General features: G+C 44.4%; 1 protein-coding gene across 1 annotated transcript in view; it reads left to right on the top strand.

Annotated features, from left to right (window-relative positions):
• The window catches only part of MAP3K10 (mitogen-activated protein kinase kinase kinase 10), a 47,902-nt gene that overhangs the window by 3,534 nt on the left and 16,718 nt on the right, over positions 1–27,650 (top strand). The window contains exons 3-5 of the mRNA XM_044305915.1: positions 20,659–20,839; positions 21,613–21,761; positions 22,075–22,250. Of these exons, the coding sequence (XP_044161850.1) occupies positions 20,659–20,839; positions 21,613–21,761; positions 22,075–22,250 (506 nt within the window). The remainder of the gene's footprint in view (positions 1–20,658; positions 20,840–21,612; positions 21,762–22,074; positions 22,251–27,650) is intronic.

Genomic DNA, 27,650 nt, shown 5'->3' with positions numbered 1-27,650 from the left:
GTGGGTCCAAATTGACAGAAGGCAGGTAACATAAGTAGGTGGGGCCAACACATGTAGGCAGGGGTAAGAGAAGTAGGTGGGGCCATCAACACCATAGTACAGAACAAAATACCGCCCCAGCAGAACCAAATACCACAGTGCAGCACAGAATACTTCCTCACCCGATGTCCCCATGTTGTAGGTGGGTCCAAATTGAGAGAAGGTGGGCAACACAAGTAGGTGGGGCCAACACATGTAGGCAGGGATAAGAGAAGTAGGTGGGGCCAGCAATACCATAGTACAGAACAAAATACCGCCCCAGCAGAACCAAATACCACAGCACAGCACAGAATAGCTGCCTCCCCGATACAGTATTCAACTGTGACAATGACGATACAGTTGAATTCAGAAGGACTCCTGCAGCTGCCAACCAGATGTATAATTACCTGATTAATTAATGCTGAGAGTATCTGATTGTTATGTACCCGTCTGGCGGCCATGAGGAGGGCTCGGGTGCCTCCCTGGACATCGGTCCCCTGGGAATTTTCCCTGTAGGGTCTATGGCCAGACCGCCCCTAAATAGGGCTGTGTTTAATTTACCGCACAGATGGGGCCCCTGTAGAGGAGAACATTCCCTTTTAAGGGGATGTCCCAGAGGTAGGACCCCCCCACAACCTTAATTTATGGAATATCCTTGTAATATAGCATAAGATTATTATCTTCATATTTTCCATAGGGTAAAAAAAAAACTTTAAATAATCACCAATGTTTTGACTCAAGCAGATAGATAGAGGAGAACCCGCTTTTACACTAAAGGCCCACATACACATTATGCTCGGCCAAACCCACCATTTTCAGCAGTACCGGCCAACAATCTAATATGTGTGACGCTAATATGTGTGACGCCTGAGCATGTCTGTGAGAGTCGGGAGATATATCTGTCCGCCGAATAAGCGTTAACTATTGAAGGTGATTGGGCACCTTCAAGGGATTGTTCATCCCCAGGACTACCCAATGTGGCTAGACCTATGAAGAGAATCATACCTGATCCCTGCTGCTGGATTCTGGCTCTTTAACTCCCCTGTTGCCGCTACAGTTCTCTGGACCTCCAGCGTCAATATTCACATTGACGTGGATCATGTGGCCATTGCAGCCAATGACCGGCTGCAATGGTGATGTGTCCCCCGTGTGTCATGTCACTGGGTCACATGCAGCTTGGGAATCTGTCACCGCTGAGGCCAGTCATTGGCTGCAGCAGGCGCATGTGACCATGTCTGTGCACGGGGACCAGAAATCCAATGAAGAGAGCCAGGGAGCAACAGAGAAGAAACTGAACCGCAGGGAGCAAGTAAATCCTTGCCAACCTCTTAAATGGTGTCCTTCATTGACAACCCCTTGACTTACTGGATGGAAGAATTTTCCTCCGGCTAGCCTTACCAACCCCATTCCCTTTCCCAATGACCACACAGAAACCTTCTTACTTTGGTAAAATGACCATTACGGCCAACTTTATTATACACACAAAATAATGATAATAACAGGCACTTTAACACATCCTTCAACCTTATGAGCCACTGTACCGTAACAAGGATCCTGGAGGGCAACCCAAACAAGCGGTATCTTCCTTAAACATCTCTCCTTATACTTCAAGGTTACCCTTGGCCACACTCACCGACCCAAGGGCACCAAATCCTTGAAGTATCCATGTATCTCCTCCTCTAGGCCTTTTTGCCCAAACAGGAGCCCCATCCTCGGCAATCACCAACCACATGAGATACAGGCTCCAACATGTCCTGCATCTCTTAAACCATTGTATTGCTCCCCCAGGATCCCATATCAATCAGCCGCCATTCCACCTCCATCAAATACACCCCACTCTCACCGAAACAAGGGCGGGAGGGCGGGAAAACACACTGGCTTGCTCTGGCAACTGCCTCACAAAACCCCTCCCACAACCTATATACTGCCCGCGAAATCGCTACTCCTCCCCGCTCACCTGAGCCAACCCCCAACAAACTTCATATCTGTAACCCCTTCCTAGCCTGCGGTCTTCCCCCCAAGTCAAGACGCACTCCACTATGTCTGCGCCTCGCTCTGTCGCTATTAGTCATGTTTTATATGGAGTCTGAGAAAGAGCCTACTAATGGCGCCTACCATGCAGATGGGAACTTAGCCTCAGCTTCAGCTGGTATCGAGTCTGTGAGAAAAACCTTCATCCTATATTAGCCTAATAATTCCATTCCATATTTTTCAGTATGTATTGAAGGACATGTATTTCTTCAACAGAGAGGAGGTTATGTAATTGTGTTCCCAAAAAGTCATCCGAAATGAAATATTAGTGGGCTATAATCGCACATAGTGGAACACGCAGGATTTGCATGTAATATAAATACGTGATAACGGCGTAATGTGAAAGCAATTTTGCAGCTTTTTGACCTCAGTGTTTGATATCAATTTACATACAATTTTATCAGCTTATTATATTACTTACGCCCTGTGTTAATAAAATACCACCGCTTCCAGCTTGGCTCGCAGTGGCGTCGTTCTGCAGAGTAGGGCTCATGCACACGGCTGTATTGCAGCCCCATATATGCTAGGAGTGGTCTGAAGCCATAATATGTCGCCCATAGAAGTCTATTGGATGATACTGTGTCTTCAATTCCTCTAGAATCATCCAAAAATACTTTGCGGTGTAACACCGTATGGGCTTGGTTCGCTGCCGTACAGGCTATGAGCTGCCTGCTGCGCTGTGTGTATGAGGCCTTATAGTGAATTCACAAGAACAGTTTTTTTTGTTTTTTAGCTGTTATTTCTCAATTTGACTGCGTAGTGTGAATATATGCTAAGGTAGATTGGAGAAAATCACATTTGTATATATTTTATAACCCCCCCCCCCTCAGTGTTTGTTCATCATGCTATGTCATTTTGGTGTTAGTATAGATGTAGCAGAACTGAGTTTGTCACTTATCGCAACGTGCCATGATATTACCACAGCATACATCAGGATAGCAGGACAGCATGTGCTGGTCACACCACTTCACTGGGCTTTACCTTAGTATCTACTATACTTTATATATGAATATACTGTCATGGCACCAGGATAAATTGTGCCGCACAGTGCCCAGATTAAGGCCTCCTGCACACGAAGGCGCGCGCCCCGTGGCCATGCTGCGGGCTGCAATGCACGAACACCGACCGGGGAGCAGCCGCAGCGGATCGCGGACCCATTCTCTTTAATAGGTCCGCGATCCACCCGTTCCGCAAAAAGATAGGACATGGTCTATCTTTTTGCAGAACGGAAGTACGGGACGAAACCCCACGGAAGCACTCCGTAGTGCTTCGGTAGGGTTCCGTTCCGTGCTTCCGTTCCGCACCATTCCGCATCTCCGGATTTGCGGACTCATTTAAGTGAATGAGTCCGCATCCGTGATGAGAAATGCACATGGAACGGTGCCCGTGTATTGCGGATCCGCAAATGCGGTCCGCAATACGGCAACGGGACACCTACGGTCGTGTGCAGGAGGCCTAATAGTGCAAGGATTGTCCTATAGCTACCATTTACTGAAAGCAGTAGCAAACCTAAAGCCAAACAGTGCCCAGATAGTGTCATACCATGTTGCATCCATTTTTTTGTGGATCCATTGTAACAATGCCTGTCCTTATCTGCAAAACTGACAAGAATAGAACATGTTCTATTTAGTTTTTTTTGTGGAACGGACATATGGACGTACGGACAAGGAATACACATGTAGTCATTTCCGTTTTTTTTTTTTTCGAGCCCCATTGAATTGAATGGTTCCACATACGGACCAGTAAAAAAAACGAAACAGAAAAAAAATACGTTCGTGTGCATGAGCCCTTATACTGCATCTAGGACACTGGCGACACCTGCAACATCAGGCCCTCCACTACAGAATTCTGGCTTCAAAAAGATAGGGTTTTGGGCTTATTAGCGAAATGTGACATTTTATATTTTCACACCACTCGCTCCAGTTTTGAAAAGCTGATGAGACAGTTGGCTGAGCTAATTTAAGCCAGGTTTATCAACTGCGTCTTTTCAAACAGTCACAAAAATGGTTGCACTCTTAGATTTCAGACACAGTTTTGTTTTTGCTTCATTTTTGGATTTTTTTGCACCTGTTTTTTGCTGCATTTTTTCTTTGGAGTAAAACCGCCAGCCGTAAATGTTAGCTGAAGGTTTGTGAGAAATAAGAAACGCAGGACACACAAGCGTTTTGTTTGGCTCCTGACATTTTTGTTCGCTTTTGGTGTTTTTTGTCTTTCTTGCCTCTTTTTAATAATCCAGCATGCTGCAGCGCTTGGCTTTTTTTCAGGCTTTTTCAGATCACCTTCTCTAAGGCTCCATTCACACGTCCGTGGTGTGTTACGGATCCGCAACACACCCGCCCGGCACCCCTATAGAAATGCCTATTCTTGTCCGCAAGCTGCGGACAAGAATAGGACATGTTCTATCTTTTGCGGAGCTGCGGACCCGAAGATCGGGGCCGCGCTCCGCAATTGCGGATGCAGACAGCACACTGTGTGCTGTCCACATCCGTTCCGTCCCCATAGAGAATGAATAAATCCGCACCCATTCCGCAAAATTGCGGAACGGATGTGGACCCATTTTGCGGACGTGTGAATGGAGCCTAAAGGGGAAAATCACCATGAAGAAAATGCTAGCGGTGCGACACACTGACCCAGATTTACTAATGTGTCTGCACCAAAAATCTGTAAAAATTGGCGCAATTTGGCACTATTTAGAGTTGCTATACCCTTTTTTTTATTTTTATTTTTACTTGCTCCGGAAGGGGGTGGTGCTTCGTGGGAAATGGGGTGTGGCCTACGATGTGACTTTTTGCGGCAAAATTACACCACAATTCTGATGTATATATCTGTTGCAAAGTACATCAACCAATAGTTGTTATAGAGTCGGAGAAAAGTGCCCGTCCCTGCACCACATGTGATAAATCTGGTGCCGATCGTAGGTTACGCCATCTACAGGATTTGTAAATCTAGGCCAATGTGTGAAAAATACTGCCACAAAAAACAGCAAAAAACCTACCTGCACTTATTCTGGAGTATTTTTATTCCTGCATGTAACTCCCCTTGTCAGAATTTTTTTCTATAGGTCCTCATGTCATTTTACTTATCTTTTAGGCCTCATGCACATGACTGTATTATGGGTCCGCATCCAGTTCGCATTTTTATGCTGATCACACACAGGCCCATACATTTCTATGTGGTTGCAAAAAATGCGGACATGTGCCGTCCACATCAGTTTGTCCATTCCGGAAATTTTAGACCGTGTCCTATTCTAGTCTCTTTGTGGACAAGAATAGGCATTTGTAGGGACCGAGGAAAGTGCGGGATGCGTATTTTGTGGATTTGCAGTTTGCAGCCGTGTGAATGACGCCTTAGTCATCTTTAAGGAGAACAACCAGAGGTTTTTTATAGGAAGTTACAGATTGCCGCTGCAGCATCAAGTCGCTTCGACAGCATTAGAACCTAAACACGTAAGGGTGTCTCTTAAAGGGGTTGTCCAGGATTAGAAATGGGCTTCTGTCGATCAACAGAACGGGGCCTGTGCTCCCTATATGGAGCAGCAGATGGGTGTCCGCCTCTCCATTCAACTCTATGGGACTACCAGAGATAGCGGAGTACAAGTGCTGAATGGAGCAAACATGTAGAACTGCCGCTTCATTCAAACAGGGGACTATGGGCCCCCATTCTTGTGATCTGTGGGGGCCCCAGCAATCGGACCACCATCGATCAGACATTTATACCCTATCCTTTGGATAGGGGACACAATTATTGTATTGGTACAACCTCTTTCACTGGCCTGGAGTAGTAGTGCCCATATTTTGTCACGTTAAAGTGCCTTTAACTGGCCTGGCGTAAGTAGGTCCGAGGTGTAGTGAAAATGCCTTATTCCGGGTTAGGGGGTGCCCATGTTATATCAGTGCCGTTCACCGGGCTGCTGGCGCCCATTTTGGGTTGCCTTTCTTTGGCTTTTTCAGTGGCCACTGGTATCAGTGCCTTTCACTGGCCTGGTGTAGCAGTGCCCATACCGCGTGTAGGTGTAGTATTGTACTGCGGGGAGGGGCGTCCTGCGCCTGCTCCAGTATCAGTACACACTGACCTTTCACACACTCCTCTCTCCTGAAACCTGTTTGACTTTCTCCTCTGTAACCAGGATTAACCTCTACATTGCCATCACACCAATCCCTTGTTATTGTGCAGAGCCTTGTGAAAGTATTCACCCCCTCCCCTTGGTGTTTTTCCTGTTTTGTGGCATTTCAAGCTGGAATTAAAATGGATTTTTGGGTTGTTTGTACCATTTGATGGACACGTGCCTACCACTTCATTGCTTGGACAGGACCTATTTTCGGGGGTTCATATCAATGTTACAATTTGGCCAATTTTGTCAGGTCCATTACATAAAATGTAAATTAAAAGGGTTTCCAGAATATTGATGACCTAACTGTCTGATTAGTGGGGGTCTGACTCCTAGCCCCCCCCACCCCCCACCAGGGCCTCTTCCTAGTGACCAATGAACATGATGTCTCGTGGCCTATGTGCAGCTCGGTCCCATTCAAGTGGACGGGCCTGACCTGCAATACCAGGCACAGCCACTATACAATGGATGGCGCTGTGCTTGGCGAGCTGTCAGGAGGCCGAGGGGCTCACCGGAGCATCGCAAGCTCTTCGACATCTGATCGGCAGGGGTGTCGGGAGATGGACCTCCACTGATCAGACATTGATGACCTATCCTGAGGATGGGTCATCAATACCGGACTTCCCAAAAACGCCCTTAAAAAACATTTTAATTCCAGGTTGTAATGCAACAAAACAGGGAAAACACCAAGGTGTGGATTAATATGTCCACAAGGTCGGTATGTACTGAGGTTAGCTAGAGGTTAGCTAGAATGAATAGATATACAGTATAGCTTGATTATTGATTAGTTCCAGCCTCAGCCGTGGTGTCAATGACTTTTCTGGAAGTGAAATCTCTGTCTGAGGTTGTCGGAGGGGGTTAATTCCTCATTTGCTTCCCGTCATTTGTGTATGCACATCCATTCTTTTGCATAAATGTTCTAGACACAGTGACTATATTGACATAGTAAATTGCAGCTACAGAGCTCGACGGTACGTTTGGTGCGTGCATCTTCTGTCTCTGCACGGCCCTGCCGCACTCTGGGCCTTGAAGGAGAAGAAAAAGTCAGCATTGACAATGGCCAGGATCGTGACTACAGGTTCTGCTGCCATACGCGTATCAATACTGCTTATCAGTAATTCATCTTTGTAATAAGACAGTGTGTAAAAAAAAAAAAATCAATTACCTCCAAAAAGTTAAGTGCCAGTAAAAGTTGGGAAACGGCTAATATGGCTGTCATTTGTTTGCTGCAATTTTCCATTTGTCCTGAAAATGTAAAATGCTGTCTGTCTGCTGCTGCCACTAGAGGGAGCTAACTGTGTTATCAATGCCGGAAGATCCCATGCCCCCTCTAGTGCCGGAGGCAGGCAGTGAGCATGTTATCTTTTAAATCTCTACCTCTGCAGTGGATTTAGAACTGTGTATCAGCAAAACATAGCTCTGACTGCTTTGAACGTTTATTAAGGAATTAATTGTAAAGAATTATGTCCCTAGTAACAATATGAAGATGAAAGCTGGAGATTCACTTTAAAGGGGATCTCCAGGATTATGGCTACCTTTTATCTAACCCGTTTGTACCTCATGCCGCAAGGAGGAAGCTGTGCTCACAAGAGTGCTGCGGCCTCCTCAAACAGCAGACCTCCACCGATCAGATGTTGAACTATCCTGAGTATAGATCATCAGTATAATACACTTGGAAAACCCCTTTAAAAACAGAAGTTTGTTTTTGTTGGTTTCTAAGCGTAGTTATAGACAGAAGAAGTCCTACTGACAAATGGTACTGACACATCTGAATTAGGAGGGTCTGACTGCTGTACAATCTCATGATAATCCCTTTTATCTTAAAGGGCATCTGTCAGCAGTTTTGTACCTATGACACTGACTGACATGTTACATGTGCACTTGGCAGCTGAAGACATCTGTGTTGGTCCCATGTTCATATGTGCCTGCATTGCTGAGAAACATGATGTTTTAATATATGCAAATGAGCCTCTAGGAGCAACAGGGGTGTTGCTGTTACACCTAGAGGTTCTGCTCTCTCTGCAACTGCCGCACCCTTTAACACGTCCACTGTTTAGACCAGTGGTGCCCAACCATTTTTCGTCTGAGGGCCGCACTAGACTTGGTATAAACTTCGCGTGCCGGAACCAGGTAGCTTTGCCAGAAAGAAATGCAAACGCTGTGAGGGGGCACGTGTGAGCATTACTACTGTGGAGAGGGCACATATCTGGGCACAACTACTGTGAGGAGGGCACATATCAGGGTATAACTACTGTGAGGAGGGCACATATCAGGGTATAACTACTGTGAACTGTGGGGAGGGCACATACCTGGGCATAACTACTGTGAGGGGGCACGAGTGAGCATATACTGTGAAGAGGGCACATATCTGGCATAACTACTGTGAGGGGGCACATATCTGGGCATAACTACTGTGAGGAGGGCACATATCAGGGCATAACTACTGTGAGGAGGGCACATATCAGGGCATAACTACTGTGAGGGGGCACATATCTGGGCATAACTACTGTGAGGGGGCATGTGTGAGCATTACGTCTGTGAAGAGGGCACATATCTTGGCATTATTACTGTGAGGGGGCACATATCTGGGCATAACTACTGTGAGGGGGCATGTGTGAGCATTACGTCTGTGAAGAGGGCACATATCTTGGCATTATTACTGTGAGGGGGCATGTGATGTATACATGTGTGTGATGATCACACACTGCGCTACATACATTACTCACATGTATACATCACATACTGCGCTGTCACCTTCTTCTGCACGTCTACCTTGATGTCTGGTCTTTAGGCTTCAGTCAGATCTTCCACCGCCATGCTTGCGCCGTGTGCTCGACACCACCAGGAGCTGGCCCCTCCTCCTTTCATCTCCCGCCGGCTTCTCCTACAGCAGGGCGCTCTATCTCTCCAGTGCCCGCCCAATCTTACCAATCGGGGGCGTAGCTAGAAATGACTGGGCCCCATAGCAAAAAAATGTATGGCCCCCCCCCCTCCCAGATCTCTCACACCCACATACCTATCGGACCTCCCACCCCTTCCAGGGCTCCCACCCAAACACCCCTCCCACCCCACAGATATCCCCCCTTCAGTGCCGTCCACAGATATCCCCCCTTCAGTGCCGTCCACAGATATCCCCACCCAGAGCCGCTCCCTAGCTAATTTATTCACTGCACTTACCTCTGTGAAATTGAAGAGAAGCGCCGTAATCTCGCACAGGCGCACTGGCAGAGGCCAGGAAGACGGTGCATGCACACTTCGATGCCTCTGCCAGTGCGCTTGTGCGAGATTACAGCGCTTCTCTTCAATTTCACAGAGGTAAGTGCAGTGAATAAATTAGCTGGGGGGGGGGCGCAGCGCGCCCTGCGCTGATAAAGTCCGGTCACTGCGCGGCCGTATAACACGGCTTCGCGGGCCGCATTTGGCCCGCAGGCCATAGGTTGGGCATCACTGGTTTAGACACTATGGACACTATAGGACACGTTGTGTGTATTTGTACTTTAATAGAAACAGGGATGCCTGCGGTTCACCCCTGTGACGATCTCTGGTGCTGGTGTCCTGTCATCAGCATCTAGTATGTGTGATCTTCGCCTTTTACAATGCATTTGTGTTCTCGTGATGGTTTTAGCAGAGCGCACATTACTTCTGCTGTGTCGGCCATTCTATTGCCAGTGAGTCTGAATGCTGCTTGCTACAGTCAGGCACCAGATATCTGTTTGTATTTTCACGTTATTACATTGATTTTCTATTCTGCAACGACCTAAAGAGGTTTTTGCATAAAACAATTTTATAGTATATCGACTAGACTTTACCCTGTTGGAGAATATCCATATAAAATCACTTATCATTAAAGTGTCTTCACCTCCTTCGCAGACCTCTGCATCTCCATGGTAACAGACAACAAACAAACCCTGTGTAGTCTGATTCTGCAGCCCTAATTTACATGGGACTATTATTGGGCGGATTTTCAGGAAAAAAACATTTGTCCATTTCCTGATAGGTGCTCGTTCATCAGGTGAAATCATTGTTTATGCCGATACATATATGGTCGTTTCTGTGTAAACCGTAATCTGCTACCCAGAAACAATGAATCTATATGGTGACAAACAATTGCAGTAGCCATCGTTCGTCTTCATACAGTGGAGATGATTGCGGCATGTAAGTACAGCTCTCACCCCCTCTGCAATTTTCTGGAAGGTACGGTTGTTTCTCGTTAAATGCCTGCACAGTCGGAGCATGTAAATACATCAATACTCTCTCCTATCTGTCCCCTACTTCTTCCTATATCTTTGGTACTTAAAGGGGTTTTCCGGGATTTTAATATTTGCTCGCGGTCAACACCGCAGGGGTGATTACAAGAAGCCGTCCCATTCACTTCTATGAGTTTGCTCTGTAGTATACACTTGAATAGGAAGGAGCCGTCCCATAAAAGTGAATGGGACAGTTTCTAGTAATTACACCTGCTCATCGCTGCAATGTGGACAGCAAGCGGGTAAACAATGAAAGGAAGGCAGCGCTCACACAAGCTCAGCCTTCTCTTCAAACAGCTGATCGGCGGGGGTGCCGGGTGTCGGACCCCCTTCGATGTGATATTGATGATAGAACATCAATATTAAAATCCCGGAAACACTTTTAATTAAGAATTAGGGACAGAGAGAAGCAAGTATGACTGCAGGGTCTGACTACACAGGGTTTGTTTGTTGTCTGTTACCATGGGAATGCATAGGTCTGCATAAAATGATTTGGAAACAAGACTAATAGCAAGGTTAGGCTAGTTTCACACCCGTGGCACGCATCTCCATGGTAACAGACAACAAACAAACCCTGTGTAGTCTGATTCTGCAGCCCTAATTTACATGGGACTATTATTGGGCGGATTTTCAGGAAAAAAACATTTGTCCATTTCCTGATAGGTGCTCGTTCATCAGGTGAAATCATTGTTTATGCCGATACATATATGGTCGTTTCTGTGTAAACCGTAATCTGCTACCCAGAAACAATGAATCTATATGGTGACAAACAATTGCAGTAGCCATCGTTCGTCTTCATACAGTGGAGATGATTGCGGCATGTAAGTACAGCTCTCACCCCCTCTGCAATTTTCTGGAAGGTACGGTTGTTTCTCGTTAAATGCCTGCACAGTCGGAGCATGTAAATACATCAATACTCTCTCCTATCTGTCCCCTACTTCTTCCTATATCTTTGGTACTTAAAGGGGTTTTCCGGGATTTTAATATTTGCTCGCGGTCAACACCGCAGGGGTGATTACAAGAAGCCGTCCCATTCACTTCTATGAGTTTGCTCTGTAGTATACACTTGAATAGGAAGGAGCCGTCCCATAAAAGTGAATGGGACAGTTTCTAGTAATTACACCTGCTCATCGCTGCAATGTGGACAGCAAGCGGGTAAACAATGAAAGGAAGGCAGCGCTCACACAAGCTCAGCCTTCTCTTCAAACAGCTGATCGGCGGGGGTGCCGGGTGTCGGACCCCCTTCGATGTGATATTGATGATAGAACATCAATATTAAAATCCCGGAAACACTTTTAATTAAGAATTAGGGACAGAGAGAAGCAAGTATGACTGCAGGGTCTGACTACACAGGGTTTGTTTGTTGTCTGTTACCATGGGAATGCATAGGTCTGCATAAAATGATTTGGAAACAAGACTAATAGCAAGGTTAGGCTAGTTTCACACCCGTGGCACGTATATTCAGCCGATTCTCCTCATTTTTGCCTGAATGCAGCCACATCTCTGCCGGACCTCATTATACTAACATGGGGCCAGCCGGAATTCCGTTTGTATCAGGTAGAGCAGGATCTGGAGAATTCCGTCAGGCTGTTCTCTGCCGTAATTCATGCTGCAGGTGTTAAATTAGCCTTTCTTTTATGTTTTAAGATGCATTGGAGAGAGAAATAAATTGCTTGAATAGGTGAACATAGCCTTTAGGTGGAGATTAAAAAAATAAAACAAAAAACGGGCCATAAGATGGTAAAAATAACAAAGAATCATTACTTGGCTCCACCGATTCTCCACTGCTGCTTCTGTCCCTGCTGCTCTGCACTTCCTGTTTTAACTTCACACAGCTGGAAATACCCAGAAAGACCCGCTCAACCAGTCATTGGCTGAGGTGGCTCATAGCTAAGGCCATTGTTTGAACATGTGGCTCTTTTCTAGTGTTTATGGCTGTGTCAGGCCAGAACCGGAGCAGCGGTTGAACAGTAGTCAAGGGAAGCTTGATGGAGGTGAAGAAAGATTGTTTGATATTTTTACCATATTCCGGGGACATTAAAAAAAAAATCCAGAACACCACTTTTGGCATGGTAGAGTTAGGTTACTTATTCAACGCATCATTGTATTATCTGATCAGTATAGGGTACATCATAAGGGAAGGGCTTCAAAAGAAGGTACTGCAACGGGGCATAACCCAACCAACCAAAGCCCAGGCCCGTGTGTGTGTGTATGTGTGTGTGTGTGTGTGTGTGTGTGTGTGTATATACAGGGAGTGCAGAATTATTAGGCAAGTTGTATTTTTGAGGATTAATTTTATTATTGAACAACAACCATGTTCTCAATGAACCCAAAAAACTCATTAATATCAAAGCTGAATATTTTTGGAAGTAGTTTTTAGTTTGTTTTTAGTTTTAGCTATTTTAGGGGGATATCTGTGTGTGCAGGTGACTATTACTGTGCATAATTATTAGGCAACTTAACAAAAAACAAATATATACCCATTTCAATTATTTATTTTTACCAGTGAAACCAATATAACATCTCAACATTCACAAATATACATTTCTGACATTCAAAAACAAAACAAAAACAAATCAGTGACCAATATAGCCACCTTTCTTTGCAAGGACACTCAAAAGCCTGCCCTCCATGGATTCTGTCAGTGTTTTGATCTGTTCACCATCAACATTGCGTGCAGCAGCAACCACAGCCTTCCAGACACTGTTCAGAGAGGTGGACTGTTTTCCCTCCTTGTAAATCTCACATTTGATGATGGACCACAGGTTCTCAATGGGGTTCAGATCATGTGAACAAGGAGGCCATGTCATTAGATTTTCTTCTTTTATACCCTTTCTTGCCAGCCACGCTGTGGAGTACTTGGACGCGTGTGATGGAGCATTGTCCTGCTTGAAAATCATGTTTTTCTTGAAGGATGCAGACTTCTTCCTGTACCACTGCTTGAAGAAGGTGTCTTCCAGAAACTGGCAGTAGGACTGGCAGTTGAGCTTGACTCCATCCTCAACCCGAAAAGGCCCCACAAGCTCATCTTTGATGATACCAGCCCAAACCAGTACTCCACCTCCACCTTGCTGGCGTCTGAGTCGGACTGGAGCTCTCTGCCCTTTACCAATCCAGCCACGGGCCCATCCATCTGGCCCATCAAGACTCACTCTCATTTCATCAGTCCATAAAACCTTAGAAAAATCAGTCTTGAGATATTTCTTGGCCCAGTCTTGACGTTTCAGCTTGTGTGTCTTGTTCAGTGGTGGTCGTCTTTCAGCCTTACTTACCTTGGCCATGTCTCTGAGTATTGCACACCTTGTGCTTTTGGGCACTCCAGTGATGTTGCAGCTCTGTAATATGGCCAAACTGGTGGCAAGTGGCATCTTGGCAGCTGCACGCTTGACTTTTCTCAGTTCATGGGCAGTTATTTTGCGCCTTGGTTTTTCCACACGCTTCTTGCGACCCTGTTGACTATTTTGAATAAAAACGCTTGATTGTTCGATGATCACGCTTCAGAAGCTTTGCAATTTTAAGAGTGCTGCATCCCTCTGCAAGATATCTCACTATTTTTGACTTTTCTGAGCCTGTCAAGTCCTTCTTTTGACCCATTTTGCCAAAGGAAAGGAAGTTGCCTAATAATTATGCACACCTGATATAGGGTGTTGATGTCATTAGACCACACCCCTTCTCATTACAGTAGGCTTTCGAGCCTATACAGCTTGGAGTAAGACAACATGCATAAAGAGGATGATGTGGTCAAAATACTCATTTGCCTAATAATTCTGCACTCCCTGTATATATATATATATATATGATATAAAGCTGAATGTGTGTATGTATGTCCGCTAAAGGAATCCGCACCGTCGCATTTACAAACACGAAATTTGGCACACATCAGGTGTCTGGGCCTCCGCTCTCTAGCATGTACCGTTCCTTTGATATTCCCCAAAAAATGCATCAGCCAATAGAAGCCTGGTCACATGACCCTTATCAGCCAATAGAAGCTTGCAGGCCCTTAGTCTCCACATACACAGTTTTACACCAGGTTTCCATAACAACCGAGTCCTTTTTCTTCATTGCTGTAGGTCAGCTTTAAAGGGGCAGGGCGCTTTGGATGACACTGTTAAGGGAGCGGAGTGCTGTGGAGGTCACAGTTCAGGGGCAGGTAGGGTGGCCATTCAGGCCATCCTCAAAAGACTGACTTAAAAACCCTTCCCCCTGGTCCTGTTAGGCCACGCCCCCTCCCACTCCGCAGCCGTCGGGGATTGAAAAAATGAAGGTGAAAATCAACTTCTGTTAGCTGCAGGAGTGGGAGGGAGGGTGACTTTCTCCCTGCAGCTCACACTCAGACAGCACAGTGCTGCTGTCTGAGAGTGAGCTGTTCAAAAGGACATCCCTGTGTCCGTCCAGGCCCTGCGCCGGACGGAGGACAGGGAGTCTGAAAGCCGGACTAAATCCGGACCTCTGGCCACCCTAAGGCAGGCTGCTATGGAGGTCACAGTTAAGGGGACGGTCCGATATGGAGGTCAGTGTTAGGGGCGGGGTGCTGTAGAGGTCACTGTTAAGGGGGCGGGGTGTTGTTGAGGTCACATTTTAAGGGAATGGAGCCCTGGAGGTCACTGTTAAGGGGGCGGGTTATTGTGGAAATCACTGTTAAGGAGACGGGGTACTGTGGAGGTCAATAGAAATGGAGCGGCTGCTTTGGAGGTCACTGTTAAAGGGCAGGCCGCTGTGGAGGTCACTGTTAAGGGAGGAGGGGACTGTGGAGGCTACTATTAAAGAGGTAACTGGGTACTGTGAGGTCACTGTTAAGGGAGTGGGGTATTGTGGTGGTCACTGTAAAAGAGGAAGTCACTGTGGAGGTCTCTGTCAAGGGGGCCAGGAATTGTGAAGGTCACAGTTAAGGGGACTATAACCTATGGTCAGTGTTAACGGGCGGGTGCTGTAGAGGTCACTGTCAAGGGGGTGGGGTGCTGTGGAACTCACTGTTAAAGGGGCAGGCTGCTGTGAAGGTCCCATTTTAAGGTGATGGGGCACTGTGGGGGCGGGGGTCAGTGTAAAGGGCTGGGGGGCTGTGGAGGTCACTGTTAAGGTGGTGGGGTACTGTAGATGTCACTGTTATAGTGAATACTGTCGATATCTTTTAACGACAGACACAAATATTAAATTAAATAGATGAAATATACCCTTGCGAAGCCGGGTCCTTCTGCTAGTGTATATATATATATATATATATATATATATATATATATATATATATATATCTGCTGTTTGTGATGAAGCAGCCTCCATGTTCTCCGGTTGTTTTTCTTGCAAAGCACAAAGTCATGCCATCCAGTGTTTGCTATGCTGCTGTGCCAAGACCTGCGCTGAAGGACGCTCTTGGCATCAGATAATATAATAAGATCTTGAGCAAAGAACCACCTTGAAAAGTGCAATGAAAAAAGGTTATGAAAAATGTATGCACACAGTGCACCATTTATGGGCTCAGAGGGGCCATGCTCCCTATCAAACAATGGGATGTTTCTCTTCATCGAGGAAGCCACACCAGACTGACTAATGTAAGACCTTTGTGAAATAACCGTGTGTACTTTCTTGCATTGTGCATGCAAAGTGTGCAAGCAAACAAGGGAACACTGGGAGGAGTGATTTAATTTTTTTTGGCATATCACCACCCATAATTCTCCTCAGTAGAGGAAGCATTTTATAGTCATGGATCATTTAAGACAGATAGGAGATACTGTCAAGTGAACTATCACCTATTAGACGAGAGTAAGCTACAGGAAAAGGAGTCCTCATCAAATGCTCAAATCTGCAAAAAAACATGTTACACAGCATACATTTATAGAGGGCAGCTGATGAGATGTATGTATATTGGTATGCTGGATACAGTGAGGAACAGAAGTATTTGCAAGTTCTCCCACTTAGAAATCATGGAGGGGTCTGAAATTCACATTGTAGGTACATTCCCACTCTGAGAGACAGAATAAAAATAAAAATCAGGAAATCACATTGTATGATTTTTAAAGAATTTATTTGTCTTGCTCTGCTGAACATAAGTATTTGAACACCTCAGAAACAGTAAGAATTCTGGCTCTTAAAGACCTGTTACTGTGCCTTTTAAAAAGTCCACCTCTACTGCACTCATTAATCTAACTTAGTAGCATCTGTCTGAGCTCTTTGAATGACTGAGGGGTGGACAGGTGTCTTTAGACGCCAACTACTACCATGGGGAAGACCAAAGAGCTGTCAAAAGACACCAGAGACAAAATTGTGGACCTCCACAAGGCTGGAAAGGGCTACGGGGCAATTGCCAAGCAGCTTGGTGAAAATAGATCAACTGTTAGAGCAATTGTTAGAAAATGGAAGAGGCTAAAGACGACTATCCGTCTCCCTCGGACTGGGGCTCCATGCAAGATCTCACCTCGGGGGGTATCACTGATGATAAGAAAGGTGAGGAATCAGCCCAGAACTACAAGGGATGGGCTGGTCAATGACATGAAGAGAGCTGGGACCACAGTTTCAAAGGTCACTGTTGGTAGAACACTTTGCCATTATGGTTTCAAATCCTGCATTGCATGGAAGGGTCCCCTGCTCAAGTCATCACATGTCCAGACCCTTCTGAAGGTTGCCAATGACCATCTGGATGATCCAGAGGAGGCATAGGAGAAAGTCATGTAGTCAGATGAGACCAAAGTAGAACTTTTTGGTCTAAACTTCACTTGTCGTGTTTGGAGGAAAAAGAAGGATGAGTTGCATCCCAAGAACACCATCCCTACTGTGAAGCATGAGGGTGGTAATATCAGGCTTTGGGGGTGCTTTTCTGCGAAGGGGACAGGACGACTGCACTGTATTAAGGAGAGGATGAATGAGGCCATTTATTGTGAGATTTTGAGCAACAACCTCCTTCCCTCAGTCAGAGCATTGAAGATGGGTCGTGGCTGGGTCTTCCAACATGACAACGACCCGAAGCACACAGCCAGGATAACCAAGGAGTGGCTCCATAAGAGGCATATCAAGGTTCTGGAGTGGCCTAGCCAGTCTCCAGACCTAAATCCAATAGAACATCTTTGGAGGGAGCTGAAACTCCGTGTTGCTCAGCGACAGCCCCAAAATCAGCCGGCACTCCGAGTATATGGTGAGCAGTGGGTAGGCGTCCCATCAATCCAAGAACAAAGAAGAACGGCACTTGCTATATTAGGCCTCTTTCACACTTGCGTTGTCCGGATCCGGCGTGTACTCCACTTGCCAGAATTACACGCCGGATCCAGAAAAACGCAAGTGAACTGAAAGCATTTGAAGACGGATCCGTCTTCAAAAAGCGTTCAGTGTTAATAGCATCCTGGATGCCATAGTAAAGTCCTGGTTGCCATAGTAGTAGTGGGGAGCGGGGGAGCGGTATACTTACAGTGCGTGCGGCTCCCGGGGTGCTCCAGAATGACGTCAGAGCGCCCCGTGCGCATGGATGACGTGCCATGCGATCACGTCATCCATGTGCGTGGGGCGCCCTGACGTCACTCTGGAGCGCCCCGGGAGCCGCACGGATGGTAAGTAAGCTGCTCCCCCGCTCCCCGCTACACTTTACCATGGCTGCCAGGACTTTAGCGTCCCGGCAGCCATGGTAACCATTCAGAAAAAGCTAAACGTCGGATCCGGCAATGCACCGAAACAACGTTTAGCTTAAGGCCGGATCCGGATCAATGCCTTTCAATTGGCATTAATTCCGGATCCGGCCTTGTGGCAAGTCTTCAGGATTTTTGGCCGGAGCAAAAAGTGCAGCATGCTGCGGTATTTTCTCCGGCCAAAAAACGTTCCGGTCCGGAACTGAAGACATCCTGATGCATCCTGAACGGATTTCTCTCCATTCAGAATGCATTAGGATAAAACTGATCAGGATTCTTCCGGCATAGAGCCCCGACGACGGAACTCTATGCCGGAAGACAAGAACGCAGGTGTGAAAGAGCCCTTAGATGCAACTTTATCTCAAACACTGGCTTGACAAAGTCTCGTGTTTGAGTCGAAAACGCGTCATTTGTTCCTCCATGTGCGAATTAAAAGGATAAAGTTGCATCTAATATAGCGAGTGCCGGTCTTCTTTGTTCTTGGATTGATGGAGCCCCGAAACCTGACAGATCTAGAGGAGATCTGTGTGGAGGAGTAGGCCGAAATCCCTGCTGCAGTGTGTGCAAACCTGGTCAAGAACTACAGGAAACGTCTGACCTCTGTAATTGCAAACAAAGGCTTCTGTACCAAATATTAACACTGATTTTCTTAGGTGTTCAAATACTTATGTTCAGCAGTGCAAGACAAAAAAAATAATCTTAAAAAAATCATACAATGTGATTTCCTGATTTTTTATTTATTTATTCTGTCTCTCAGAGTGGGAATGCACCCTCCATGATTTCTAAGTGGGAGAACTTGCAAAATCGCAGGGTGTTCAAATACTTCTGTTCCTCACTGTACACCCAAAACCCAGCCCTGGTTAATGTTAGAGTGCTGATCTGTCCAACCATCTGCCCCACATGCCTACAAATCACTGCTCGGTGCCACATTTCATCTGGATCCCATTTTTTATATCTAATTAACTATTTACTTTACTTCACAGTATGTTCAATCGACTTGGAAAAAAGTCCACTGTGTATTTGCCACTGGAATCTGCAGCAGAAATTCAAGGCTGAGCCTCAGATTTATGCTGTGGATTTCTACTTTGTGTTACCACAGATCCAAGTGTGGATTAGCCTCATTCATTGGGTCTAATCAACGTACAGCTACACAACAGCATTCTCAGCCCAGATTTCACTTGGATTCTGCTTCAAGAAGTGGCATGAACAGCAACTCAGGTTTCGTTGGAAACAATGGGACACAGATTGGGAAATTTTTGGAAATCTGTGCGCAGTTTAAGTTGTGTGAACATACTCTTAGGCTGAAAGGACATCGTTTTGCTGCGTGTCTGTCGGCTGGAACGTGTGCTTTCACCCTTTTGGTCAGTGAAAATGAATCCAGTCAATGGTAAGCAAGACGAGCAGAGATGATGGTTGCGTTCATATGCAGCATTCATCCATTCTGTATGGGGATGAACAATCGCTTCTATGATCGTTCATTCCCATACAGATTCATTGCTTGTTGGCAGCTCCTTCCTGTATACACAGGATGATCTGTTGCGGCAAACTCTGATTTCACGTGCCACATAAAAAATGTGATCACTGATGTCATGGTAGAATTTTTGTATGATCCCTAAACAAGGGGTCTGGCCATGTTGTCTGCAATGCTCCAAATCTTAAAATTTAGTCTAGGGCGAAAGATTGAGAAGACATGACTCATTGTGGTATTTGAGTCTTCCTCTTCCAACCCCAAAAGACAGAAGAAGACTTTTATTAGCCAACATGTGGGTGTTAGCCTTACAACCTAAAAATACAGGATTCTGTCACTCAGATCTATATGATTTCACAACATACCATCTCATTACAATTTAGCCTATTTTCACATCTGCGTTTTTGCTGGATCCGTCATGGATCAGTAAAAACGCTTCCGTTATGATAATACAAGCGTCAGAATCCGGTACGAATAGATCTGGTTGTATTATCTCTAAAATAGCCGTGACAGATCCAGCACTAAAGCCATTGTAAGTCAATGGCTGCGAGATCCGTTTTCTTTTGTGTCCGAGAAAATGGATCCGGCACCATTGACTTACATTGTGTTTCATTCTGGGTCCATCTTGCTCCGCATCCCATGACGCACTCAAAAACGCTGCTTGCAGCGGTTTTCTGTCCGGCATGGGAACGCAACCGGTGCACTCCGTTCCGTTCAGTTTTGTTCCCATTGACAATGAAAGTTTTACTCTGGTATTGAGTTCCTATGAGTGATCTCAATACCCGAAAGGGAAAGCGCAAGTCTGAAAGTAGCCTAAGATACAGTAGTGCGGAAAAACCTAAGCAAGGGAATTCCATTGTCTAGATACATGACATCCCCTCTGTAGCCAATTAGTTTGTATACCAAATATTGCAACCTAGGTATATCCAAGATTGAATTATGTTTCCTCATTCTTACTATATCATTGACAAACACACTCTGTGACTAAATAATGGCATCACTGCAAAACTGGCTTCATCGGTTTAAATCCAACAAGACAACAGAATAAAATTCCCGTATCATGTGGTGGTGGGTTAAAAGAAATGTAAGGCAAAGTGCGGCCCATCATTGATCATGTAATTTAAAAAAAAAAAAAAATTATGTTTTAAATGACCTGCATTGTGTTTCTTCCACCCACAGTCTTGATACTTGAGAAGATTGAGAACAACGACTTATTTAACAAAACCTTAAAGATCACAGACTTTGGTTTGGCCAGGGAGTGGCAGAAGACCACTAAGATGAGTGCAGCGGGCACCTATGCTTGGATGGCTCCGGAAGTCATTCGTCTCTCGCTATTTTCCAAGAGCAGCGATGTGTGGAGGTAATGTCTGTGTTTCCTTATGATAATAGGAGTTCATCATTCAGAACTTTTATTTGTTAGCTCTAACAGCAGATACAAACGGCGCCTCTTATTTTGGAGGACCTGACACATCTGTGCAATACACTGATGGCCCATTGATTTCAACTGGAGTTGTGTAATGCTTCATTTTTCCTGCGGGGACGCTGCGGGAAAAATGTCCCCCACATATTACAGGTGACTGATGATGGAGTGGACCTTGTGATTATATTGTCAGGTAGCCCTTCTTACAAAAAGGAATTGGCCAAGGTAGCCAACCCCTTGTAAGCTGTTTAAGTTAGATTAACGTTGGCGGATCCCATTGGGAATCCAGTATGTATGGGGCCTCCTAAAGATTGTGTATGTTGGATTTCAGATTGCCAAATCCTTTTGTCCTGCCGAGTGGAGCACGTACATAAAGAGACATGTCCCATACACAGACATGCTCAACATGCCCGACCCTTCTCTCTCCCAACATTTCTTGTCCAGGAGAATACAACTAATATGTATGGCCAGCATAAAATTACTGGTTGCCCTATTGAAACACGTGTTTGGCTCTCCAAAATGTGCGTATTCTTTATAGAGGAGGTAAAGGTAAGCATCTGCCAGACTGCCAGGGATTGTGTGAACATGGGATTTATGTACAGTATATAGAATGCCCAGAAGGAAAGATCTGAAGATAGGTTGCACATCAGCTCTTCACCCTATGAAAGTCACAATGACTGGACTCAGAATTCATATTCCATTATGTCTTGCAGTTTTGGGGTTCTTCTGTGGGAGCTGCTTACTGGGGAGGTGCCTTATCGGGAAATTGATGCTCTGGCCGTTGCCTACGGAGTTGCAATGAACAAACTGACTCTACCAATCCCATCAACGTGTCCGGATCCATTTGTAAGGATCTTAGAAGGTAATCAGACTCTGTTAACTTTCAATATGTCACCAGACTGTTGAGTATTTTTTGTCATCCTGATGTAGAGACCAATCCAATCCATAATGTTGTGACCCTGTAAATGCAAGAAAATTACAACCACCATTCATGGTACCAAGTTCGAGATTGCTGGGCCTTTAAATACATGAAATGTAATAATTGCATGAAGTAAAAAAAAATATGAGTTCAGAACCAGATTGTCTGGCACCAGCTTAAGCTATGGAAGTCTAGATTATTGGGTGTAGGACTCTTTAATTTTTTGTCTTCTTAACTTCCTATATTATGATTTCAGCATGTTGGGACCCAGACCCTCACAGTCGCCCTTCATTTTGCACCATCTTTGAGCAACTGACCGCCATAGAACAGTCAGCCATGTTCCAGATGCCCCTTGAATCCTTCCATTCCTTGCAGGAAGACTGGAAAATAGAGATTCAGCAAATGTTTGATGAGCTCAGGAATAAAGAGAAGGTAAACCTTAGTGTCCATGGGTAGATGATGACACAATGCTTCTTTGATAGTGACCTAACTGATAAAATGTTCCTGGCTTAAGAGATATGTTTTTCTCATTATAGTTCATATTAGTCCTATAGGAATGTATGACAAACAAACCCATCATATCCATTCTGGAGGCCAACATCTGTGTATCTCAACTAAGGTTCAGCATTGTTATGGTATACAGTTTCAGTAAAACTGTAAAAACGACAAAGTAGTTAGATTACAACATTATTGATTACATGGTCTTCAGGCATGTACTATAGGCAAGGAGAGGTGATGTGACATTATCATGGAAGAATTGGCAATTTGGAAATGGGTGGCTACAACGATCATCAATCTTGTCACCTGGGTGTTCCAAATGAGCATCAAGTTATCGGAAAGTCTTCTTGGTTGAAAAGATCTCCCTTACTTCTCTCATCTTCTTGGTGATTGTCTTCAAATGTGAACTATTTGATGATTTCTCTAAAGCAACAGCCTACAGCTATCAGTCTACAGCAGGGCATTGTGGGAGTTGTAGTTTTACAACAGCTGTAGGGCCACAGGTTGAGCATGCCTGCTCTAAAGGTTCTGATTTTAGAAAAATTCTAACTGGAAAATACGGAAGCAATTTTATGATCTACAAAATAGAATATCTACATATTTTTGATGGATCTAATTCAAAGGATGTACTAATGAAATAATGCAAACTGTCGGAACCGAATCATATGAGCTGGACAACATCACAGCTATATTTCTTGAGCCTCAACATACTAGGCAGCCATGGGCCTCTAATCAGTAAGGAGAACTGCAAAATGTCTTAACTTCTTCAAGGGAGTCTTTCAGCAGGAAACTCACTGGTAAGCCGGGCACAATGCCTTGTAGGGCTAGATCGGCTGAATGTAATGACAACTTTTTACTTTGCGATTTATTGCTTCATTGTAGAGAAAAAGTACTTTCAATCCATATGCAGATGAGCCAATAAGACCACCAAGGGCAGGCCCAAACCCCTCTTTGCACCATTGCTTCTCCTTCTCCCTCTGCTAGCCCTCCCTCTTATTCCTGATTGATATGGCCAGGTGAGATCACTATGCAGCAAACTATTCCTGACAATCAAAAAGGAGAAGCCAGCAGACGAAGCAAGAAGCGCACGGGTGCACAACAACCTTAGGCTACTTTCACACTTGCGTTTGGTGCGGATCCGTCATGGATCTGCACAAACGCTTCCGTTCAGATAGTACAACCGCATGCATCCGTTCAGAAAGGATAAGTTTGTATTATGTTATGTGTAACATAGCTATGACGGATCCGTCTTGAACACCATTGAAAGTCAATGGGGGATGGATCCATTTTCTATTGTGCCATATTGTGTCAGTGAAAACTGATCTGTCCCCATTGACTTACATTGTGTGCCAGGACGGATCCGTTTGCCTCCGCATGGTCAGGCTGCAGGCAGTGTTTTGGTGTCCGCCTCCAGAGCGGAATGGAGACGGAACGGAGGCAAACTGATGCATTCTGAGCGGATCCTTTTCCATACAGAATGCATTAGGGCAAAACTGATCCGTTTTAGACCGCTAGTGAGAGCCCTGAACGGATCTCTCAAACGGAAAGCCAAAACGCCAGTGTGAAAGTAGCCTAAAGGTTGCAACCCATAAAACCTAATCTTTTCAAAAAGTCTGAGGTCTTTTTCTGGCTAGAACCTCAGTCTTAGAATATTTTGGTTCAATTACAGTGTTGGTTCCATTGAGTTCTCACCATATGGACCTAAAATGGGAACTTTTTACAATTTCCTGAACTTTATAGAAAAACCAAGCAGCAAAAAGTAATACATGTATTATGTTACATTTTACATTCTTCCACTTACCACTGTATATTTTTTATTTATTTTTTTATTTACAATGTATTTTAATCTCCTATCTTGTCATATACTGGAGATATATAATTTTTTTAATTTTTTTTTTACAAATCTTTTGGATCTTCCATTAATTTTGAATTGCAGCAAGAGCTGGATATTAAAATCCTAAAACTTCGAAGAATGACACCTGAAAAAGACCACATCGTCCATCAAATCTGCCCTTTTTTTTTAATAGATATATTTTTTTATTCCAGACAGGTTTACCTTCACTTACTGTGGATCTCCAACCGTCTACTTTAAGTGGATTAATATTTCCTGACGTTGCTTGTGATCTTCTCCCAACTCATTTCAGATTGTGCCTGCTTGTTTTTGTGTTTACATTTTTTTTTATTAAAACACTTCCCTTTTGAACTTTCTTTAAACCTTTAGCATATTTGAAGGTTTCAATCATGTCCCCCCTTCATTTTTTCCTCAAGGCTATGCAAATTATCCTGTCACTATAAAAATGCAGTGCAATCTGCAGGCAGCATGTTATAGAGCAGGAGAAGCTTAGGAGTCAAGTGAATGGACCTATCATGATTAACATCTATACACCCGTTTATACAGCGAAGGCCGTCAATCACTGACTCCTAAGCCCAAGATGAGCAGAGGTTTGAATTAATAATTTACTAGTTCTACTGGATGATTTTCCACAAAACATGGATATATATCAATCTGCTCAACTCCTGCTCTATAACATGCCGCCCACAAATGACGGGTTCCTGATAAGTTCTGTGTGTGGCGCCTTCCACCAAATTTGTAGCCTGTCTTTGAATCCATTAGTTTTTTTATCAGTTCACTTTATTATGTGGACGTTAAGCCCTCCAAGTAAGAGTAAGCTCATACTGGAAGTCAAATACTGGTGGATGATTCCATGATGGAGATCCTGGAGGCATGTCTGACTATGACTAGTTAGGAGTTGAGTTAAAATGGAAGAAGAATACCTCGAAGAAGATTGTAGAAAGTGACCACTTTAAGTCTGTCTTGTGGGATGAGGACGGGACCACCCTTTTAATTGAATCAGAATTGGTTTAAAGGGAATTTTTTAATCGTAAGGGACCTTCCAGAATTTATGACACCAACAACATCAAAAGTTTTGTTTGTCAGCTAAATATCTGAGGGTCTGGCAAAATTCAAAGGGAATTAGAAAAATTTAAAACCACAGTAAGTAAGAAAGATCACGTTCTTTGTACAGCAAATATGGAGGACGTAATGTACAAGAAAAATAATTGCAAGACGGTCAGAAAATGAGAGCAAATATCTGATTAGTTTCCATGGTGAGCACTATTGTTCTCCTTTTCTTCGTTTCCATTCATGGTCCTCCAGATGTCATGGGGCGTGGAGAAAGATTCCTTTAATGTTCAGTTAATCCTTTGTTTCAATGAAAGTTAGATTAGATCCATTCTCAAGAAAAGTACAGACATTTTACCCTTTGAAAGATGGTGATGGATCTTCATCATAAAACTGCTTCTGTGTTTTCCAGTTACAATTAAAAAAAAATATAATCAAAATTTTCAGATGAATTCCCCAGAACTTTTAGGGTAGGACCGCATGTGCTGGAAATGTCAGATTAGTGGTGAAACTTTGGTTGCAGAATCCACACCTATACTCTGCTACAATGTACAGTAAAATGTGAATGAACGGCTATTAACCCCTTCCCATCATTTGTTCTATATCCTCACCAGAAGTGAATGTATTGAGTGGGCTCAGGAGCTAAGCCCACTCCAAAAAGCAGCGATTGTCATCTGTATTATATAGCTGACACCTGCCTGCATCTGTCAGGATCAGAGAGAACTACATCCATTCTACTTAACCGCTGTCAATAGCAACTGCGGCATCTAAGGAGAGAGAGGTGGGGGCTTCTTCTTTCACCCATTTGCACCCTGCAACACAATTATGGGGTGCTAATGGGCTGTCATGGCAGCTGGAAGCCTAGTTAAGGCCCCTACATCTGCTATTTTTGTCCTTTTATTATACCCTGCGAGAAGAAGGGTGTAATAGGATAACGTGAAAAGTACTGAAGTACTGCAGTGTATTATGCAAGTGTATCACATTATTTTTCTCACATGGTGAATGCTGCAAAAAATATATAAAAAAATCACAGCGTGAAAATTGATCACTTTTGTGATCACCTCACTGCCCCCCAAATGTGCTAAAAAATTCGGATTGTAGGCATGCATCAAATCCACTGCGGAAATGCTACAGACTTCATTCATTGTGATGCGATGAGTAAATCTGTGTCAAAATCTGTGAGCTAGACCCAGCAACTGCTGTAGGGAACCCAGCGCTAAACTCATGCTCTTCCTCACATGAATGCACTGCATTTTTCTTTCAGCTTTTACTAGGGGAAGCTCAATGCTAAAAGTTTTTACAGCTTCTATTGCATTCAGTGATATCTGTATAAACTCGTGTGCACTGAGCTCCCTCTAGTGGTGACTGTAGGCAGTTATATATGATAGGAGAAACAGAGGACTTAGAGCTATATGAGAGATTTATGAATGTACAATGCCACTTATCTAATGATTGTCTCCTTTGAGAAGATTAACTTCAGGAAAGGGAACACCATGCACACACCATGAAGAATTAATAGGACATTGGTAGAAAGGGTGAGCGATTTTTAGCTACTTGGTGTCCACATAGCTAAGGGTCTCACTTGGTCAAAAAAGCCCAACAACATCTTCACTTTCGCCAAAGGCTGAGGAGTGTCAACCTGTCACAGCAGATCCTCTGCAATTTCTACAGGTCTACCAGTTGTATTATGGCCTGGTATGGCCGCGCTACTGCTGCTGAACATGACTCCCTGCAGAGGGTGGTGAAAGCTGCCCAACATAACATGGCAGCTGCCCTACCGCCTAGCCTGAACATTCACAATAAGAGATGTATGAAGAACCCCCACAACGTTTTCTCTGACCATACACACCCTAGCCACCTTTTGTTTCAGTCTCTGCCATCCGAAAAGAGGTCCCAGAACATTCGAACCAGAACCACCAGATTCAAGAACATTATTTTTTCCCCTACAGTTAAACTGGTCACATCCGGAAACACTTACAAGAACATGAATACAGCCTGGTATACACAGTTTATGGGACTGTATGCACATTGCATTTAATGGAAACTTCATATCTGTATATTTAGCTGTTCACTTCCATACTTCAATTTTTTTTGCTGAAAGCTTTGTACTCGAACTGAACATAGCAGATGAACAGCAGTTTATTGAGATGCTGAACATATATATATATATATACAGTATATATTATATATGGTAATATTGCCCGCAGCAGCACCTTATATCTTTCAGTGTCAGTGTAGAAACACATCTTTGTTCTCCCTGTCTCCCCTGTATGTGTTTGTAATTATATATTTTTTTACACTTAACTTTATTAACAACATGAGAACATCACCTAGAGACAGGCAGCCATTTTACAAATCACCTTGAAACAGGCAGTCATGTAAAGCCATGTAGTTATCCCATGGAAGTGTCCTGTGTGCTGACCCAGCACATA

Source organism: Bufo gargarizans, chromosome 9, assembly GCF_014858855.1.
Source record: "Bufo gargarizans isolate SCDJY-AF-19 chromosome 9, ASM1485885v1, whole genome shotgun sequence".
Lineage (NCBI taxonomy): Eukaryota > Metazoa > Chordata > Amphibia > Anura > Bufonidae > Bufo > Bufo gargarizans.
This window is presented reverse-complemented; position numbering and strand designations above follow the sequence as displayed.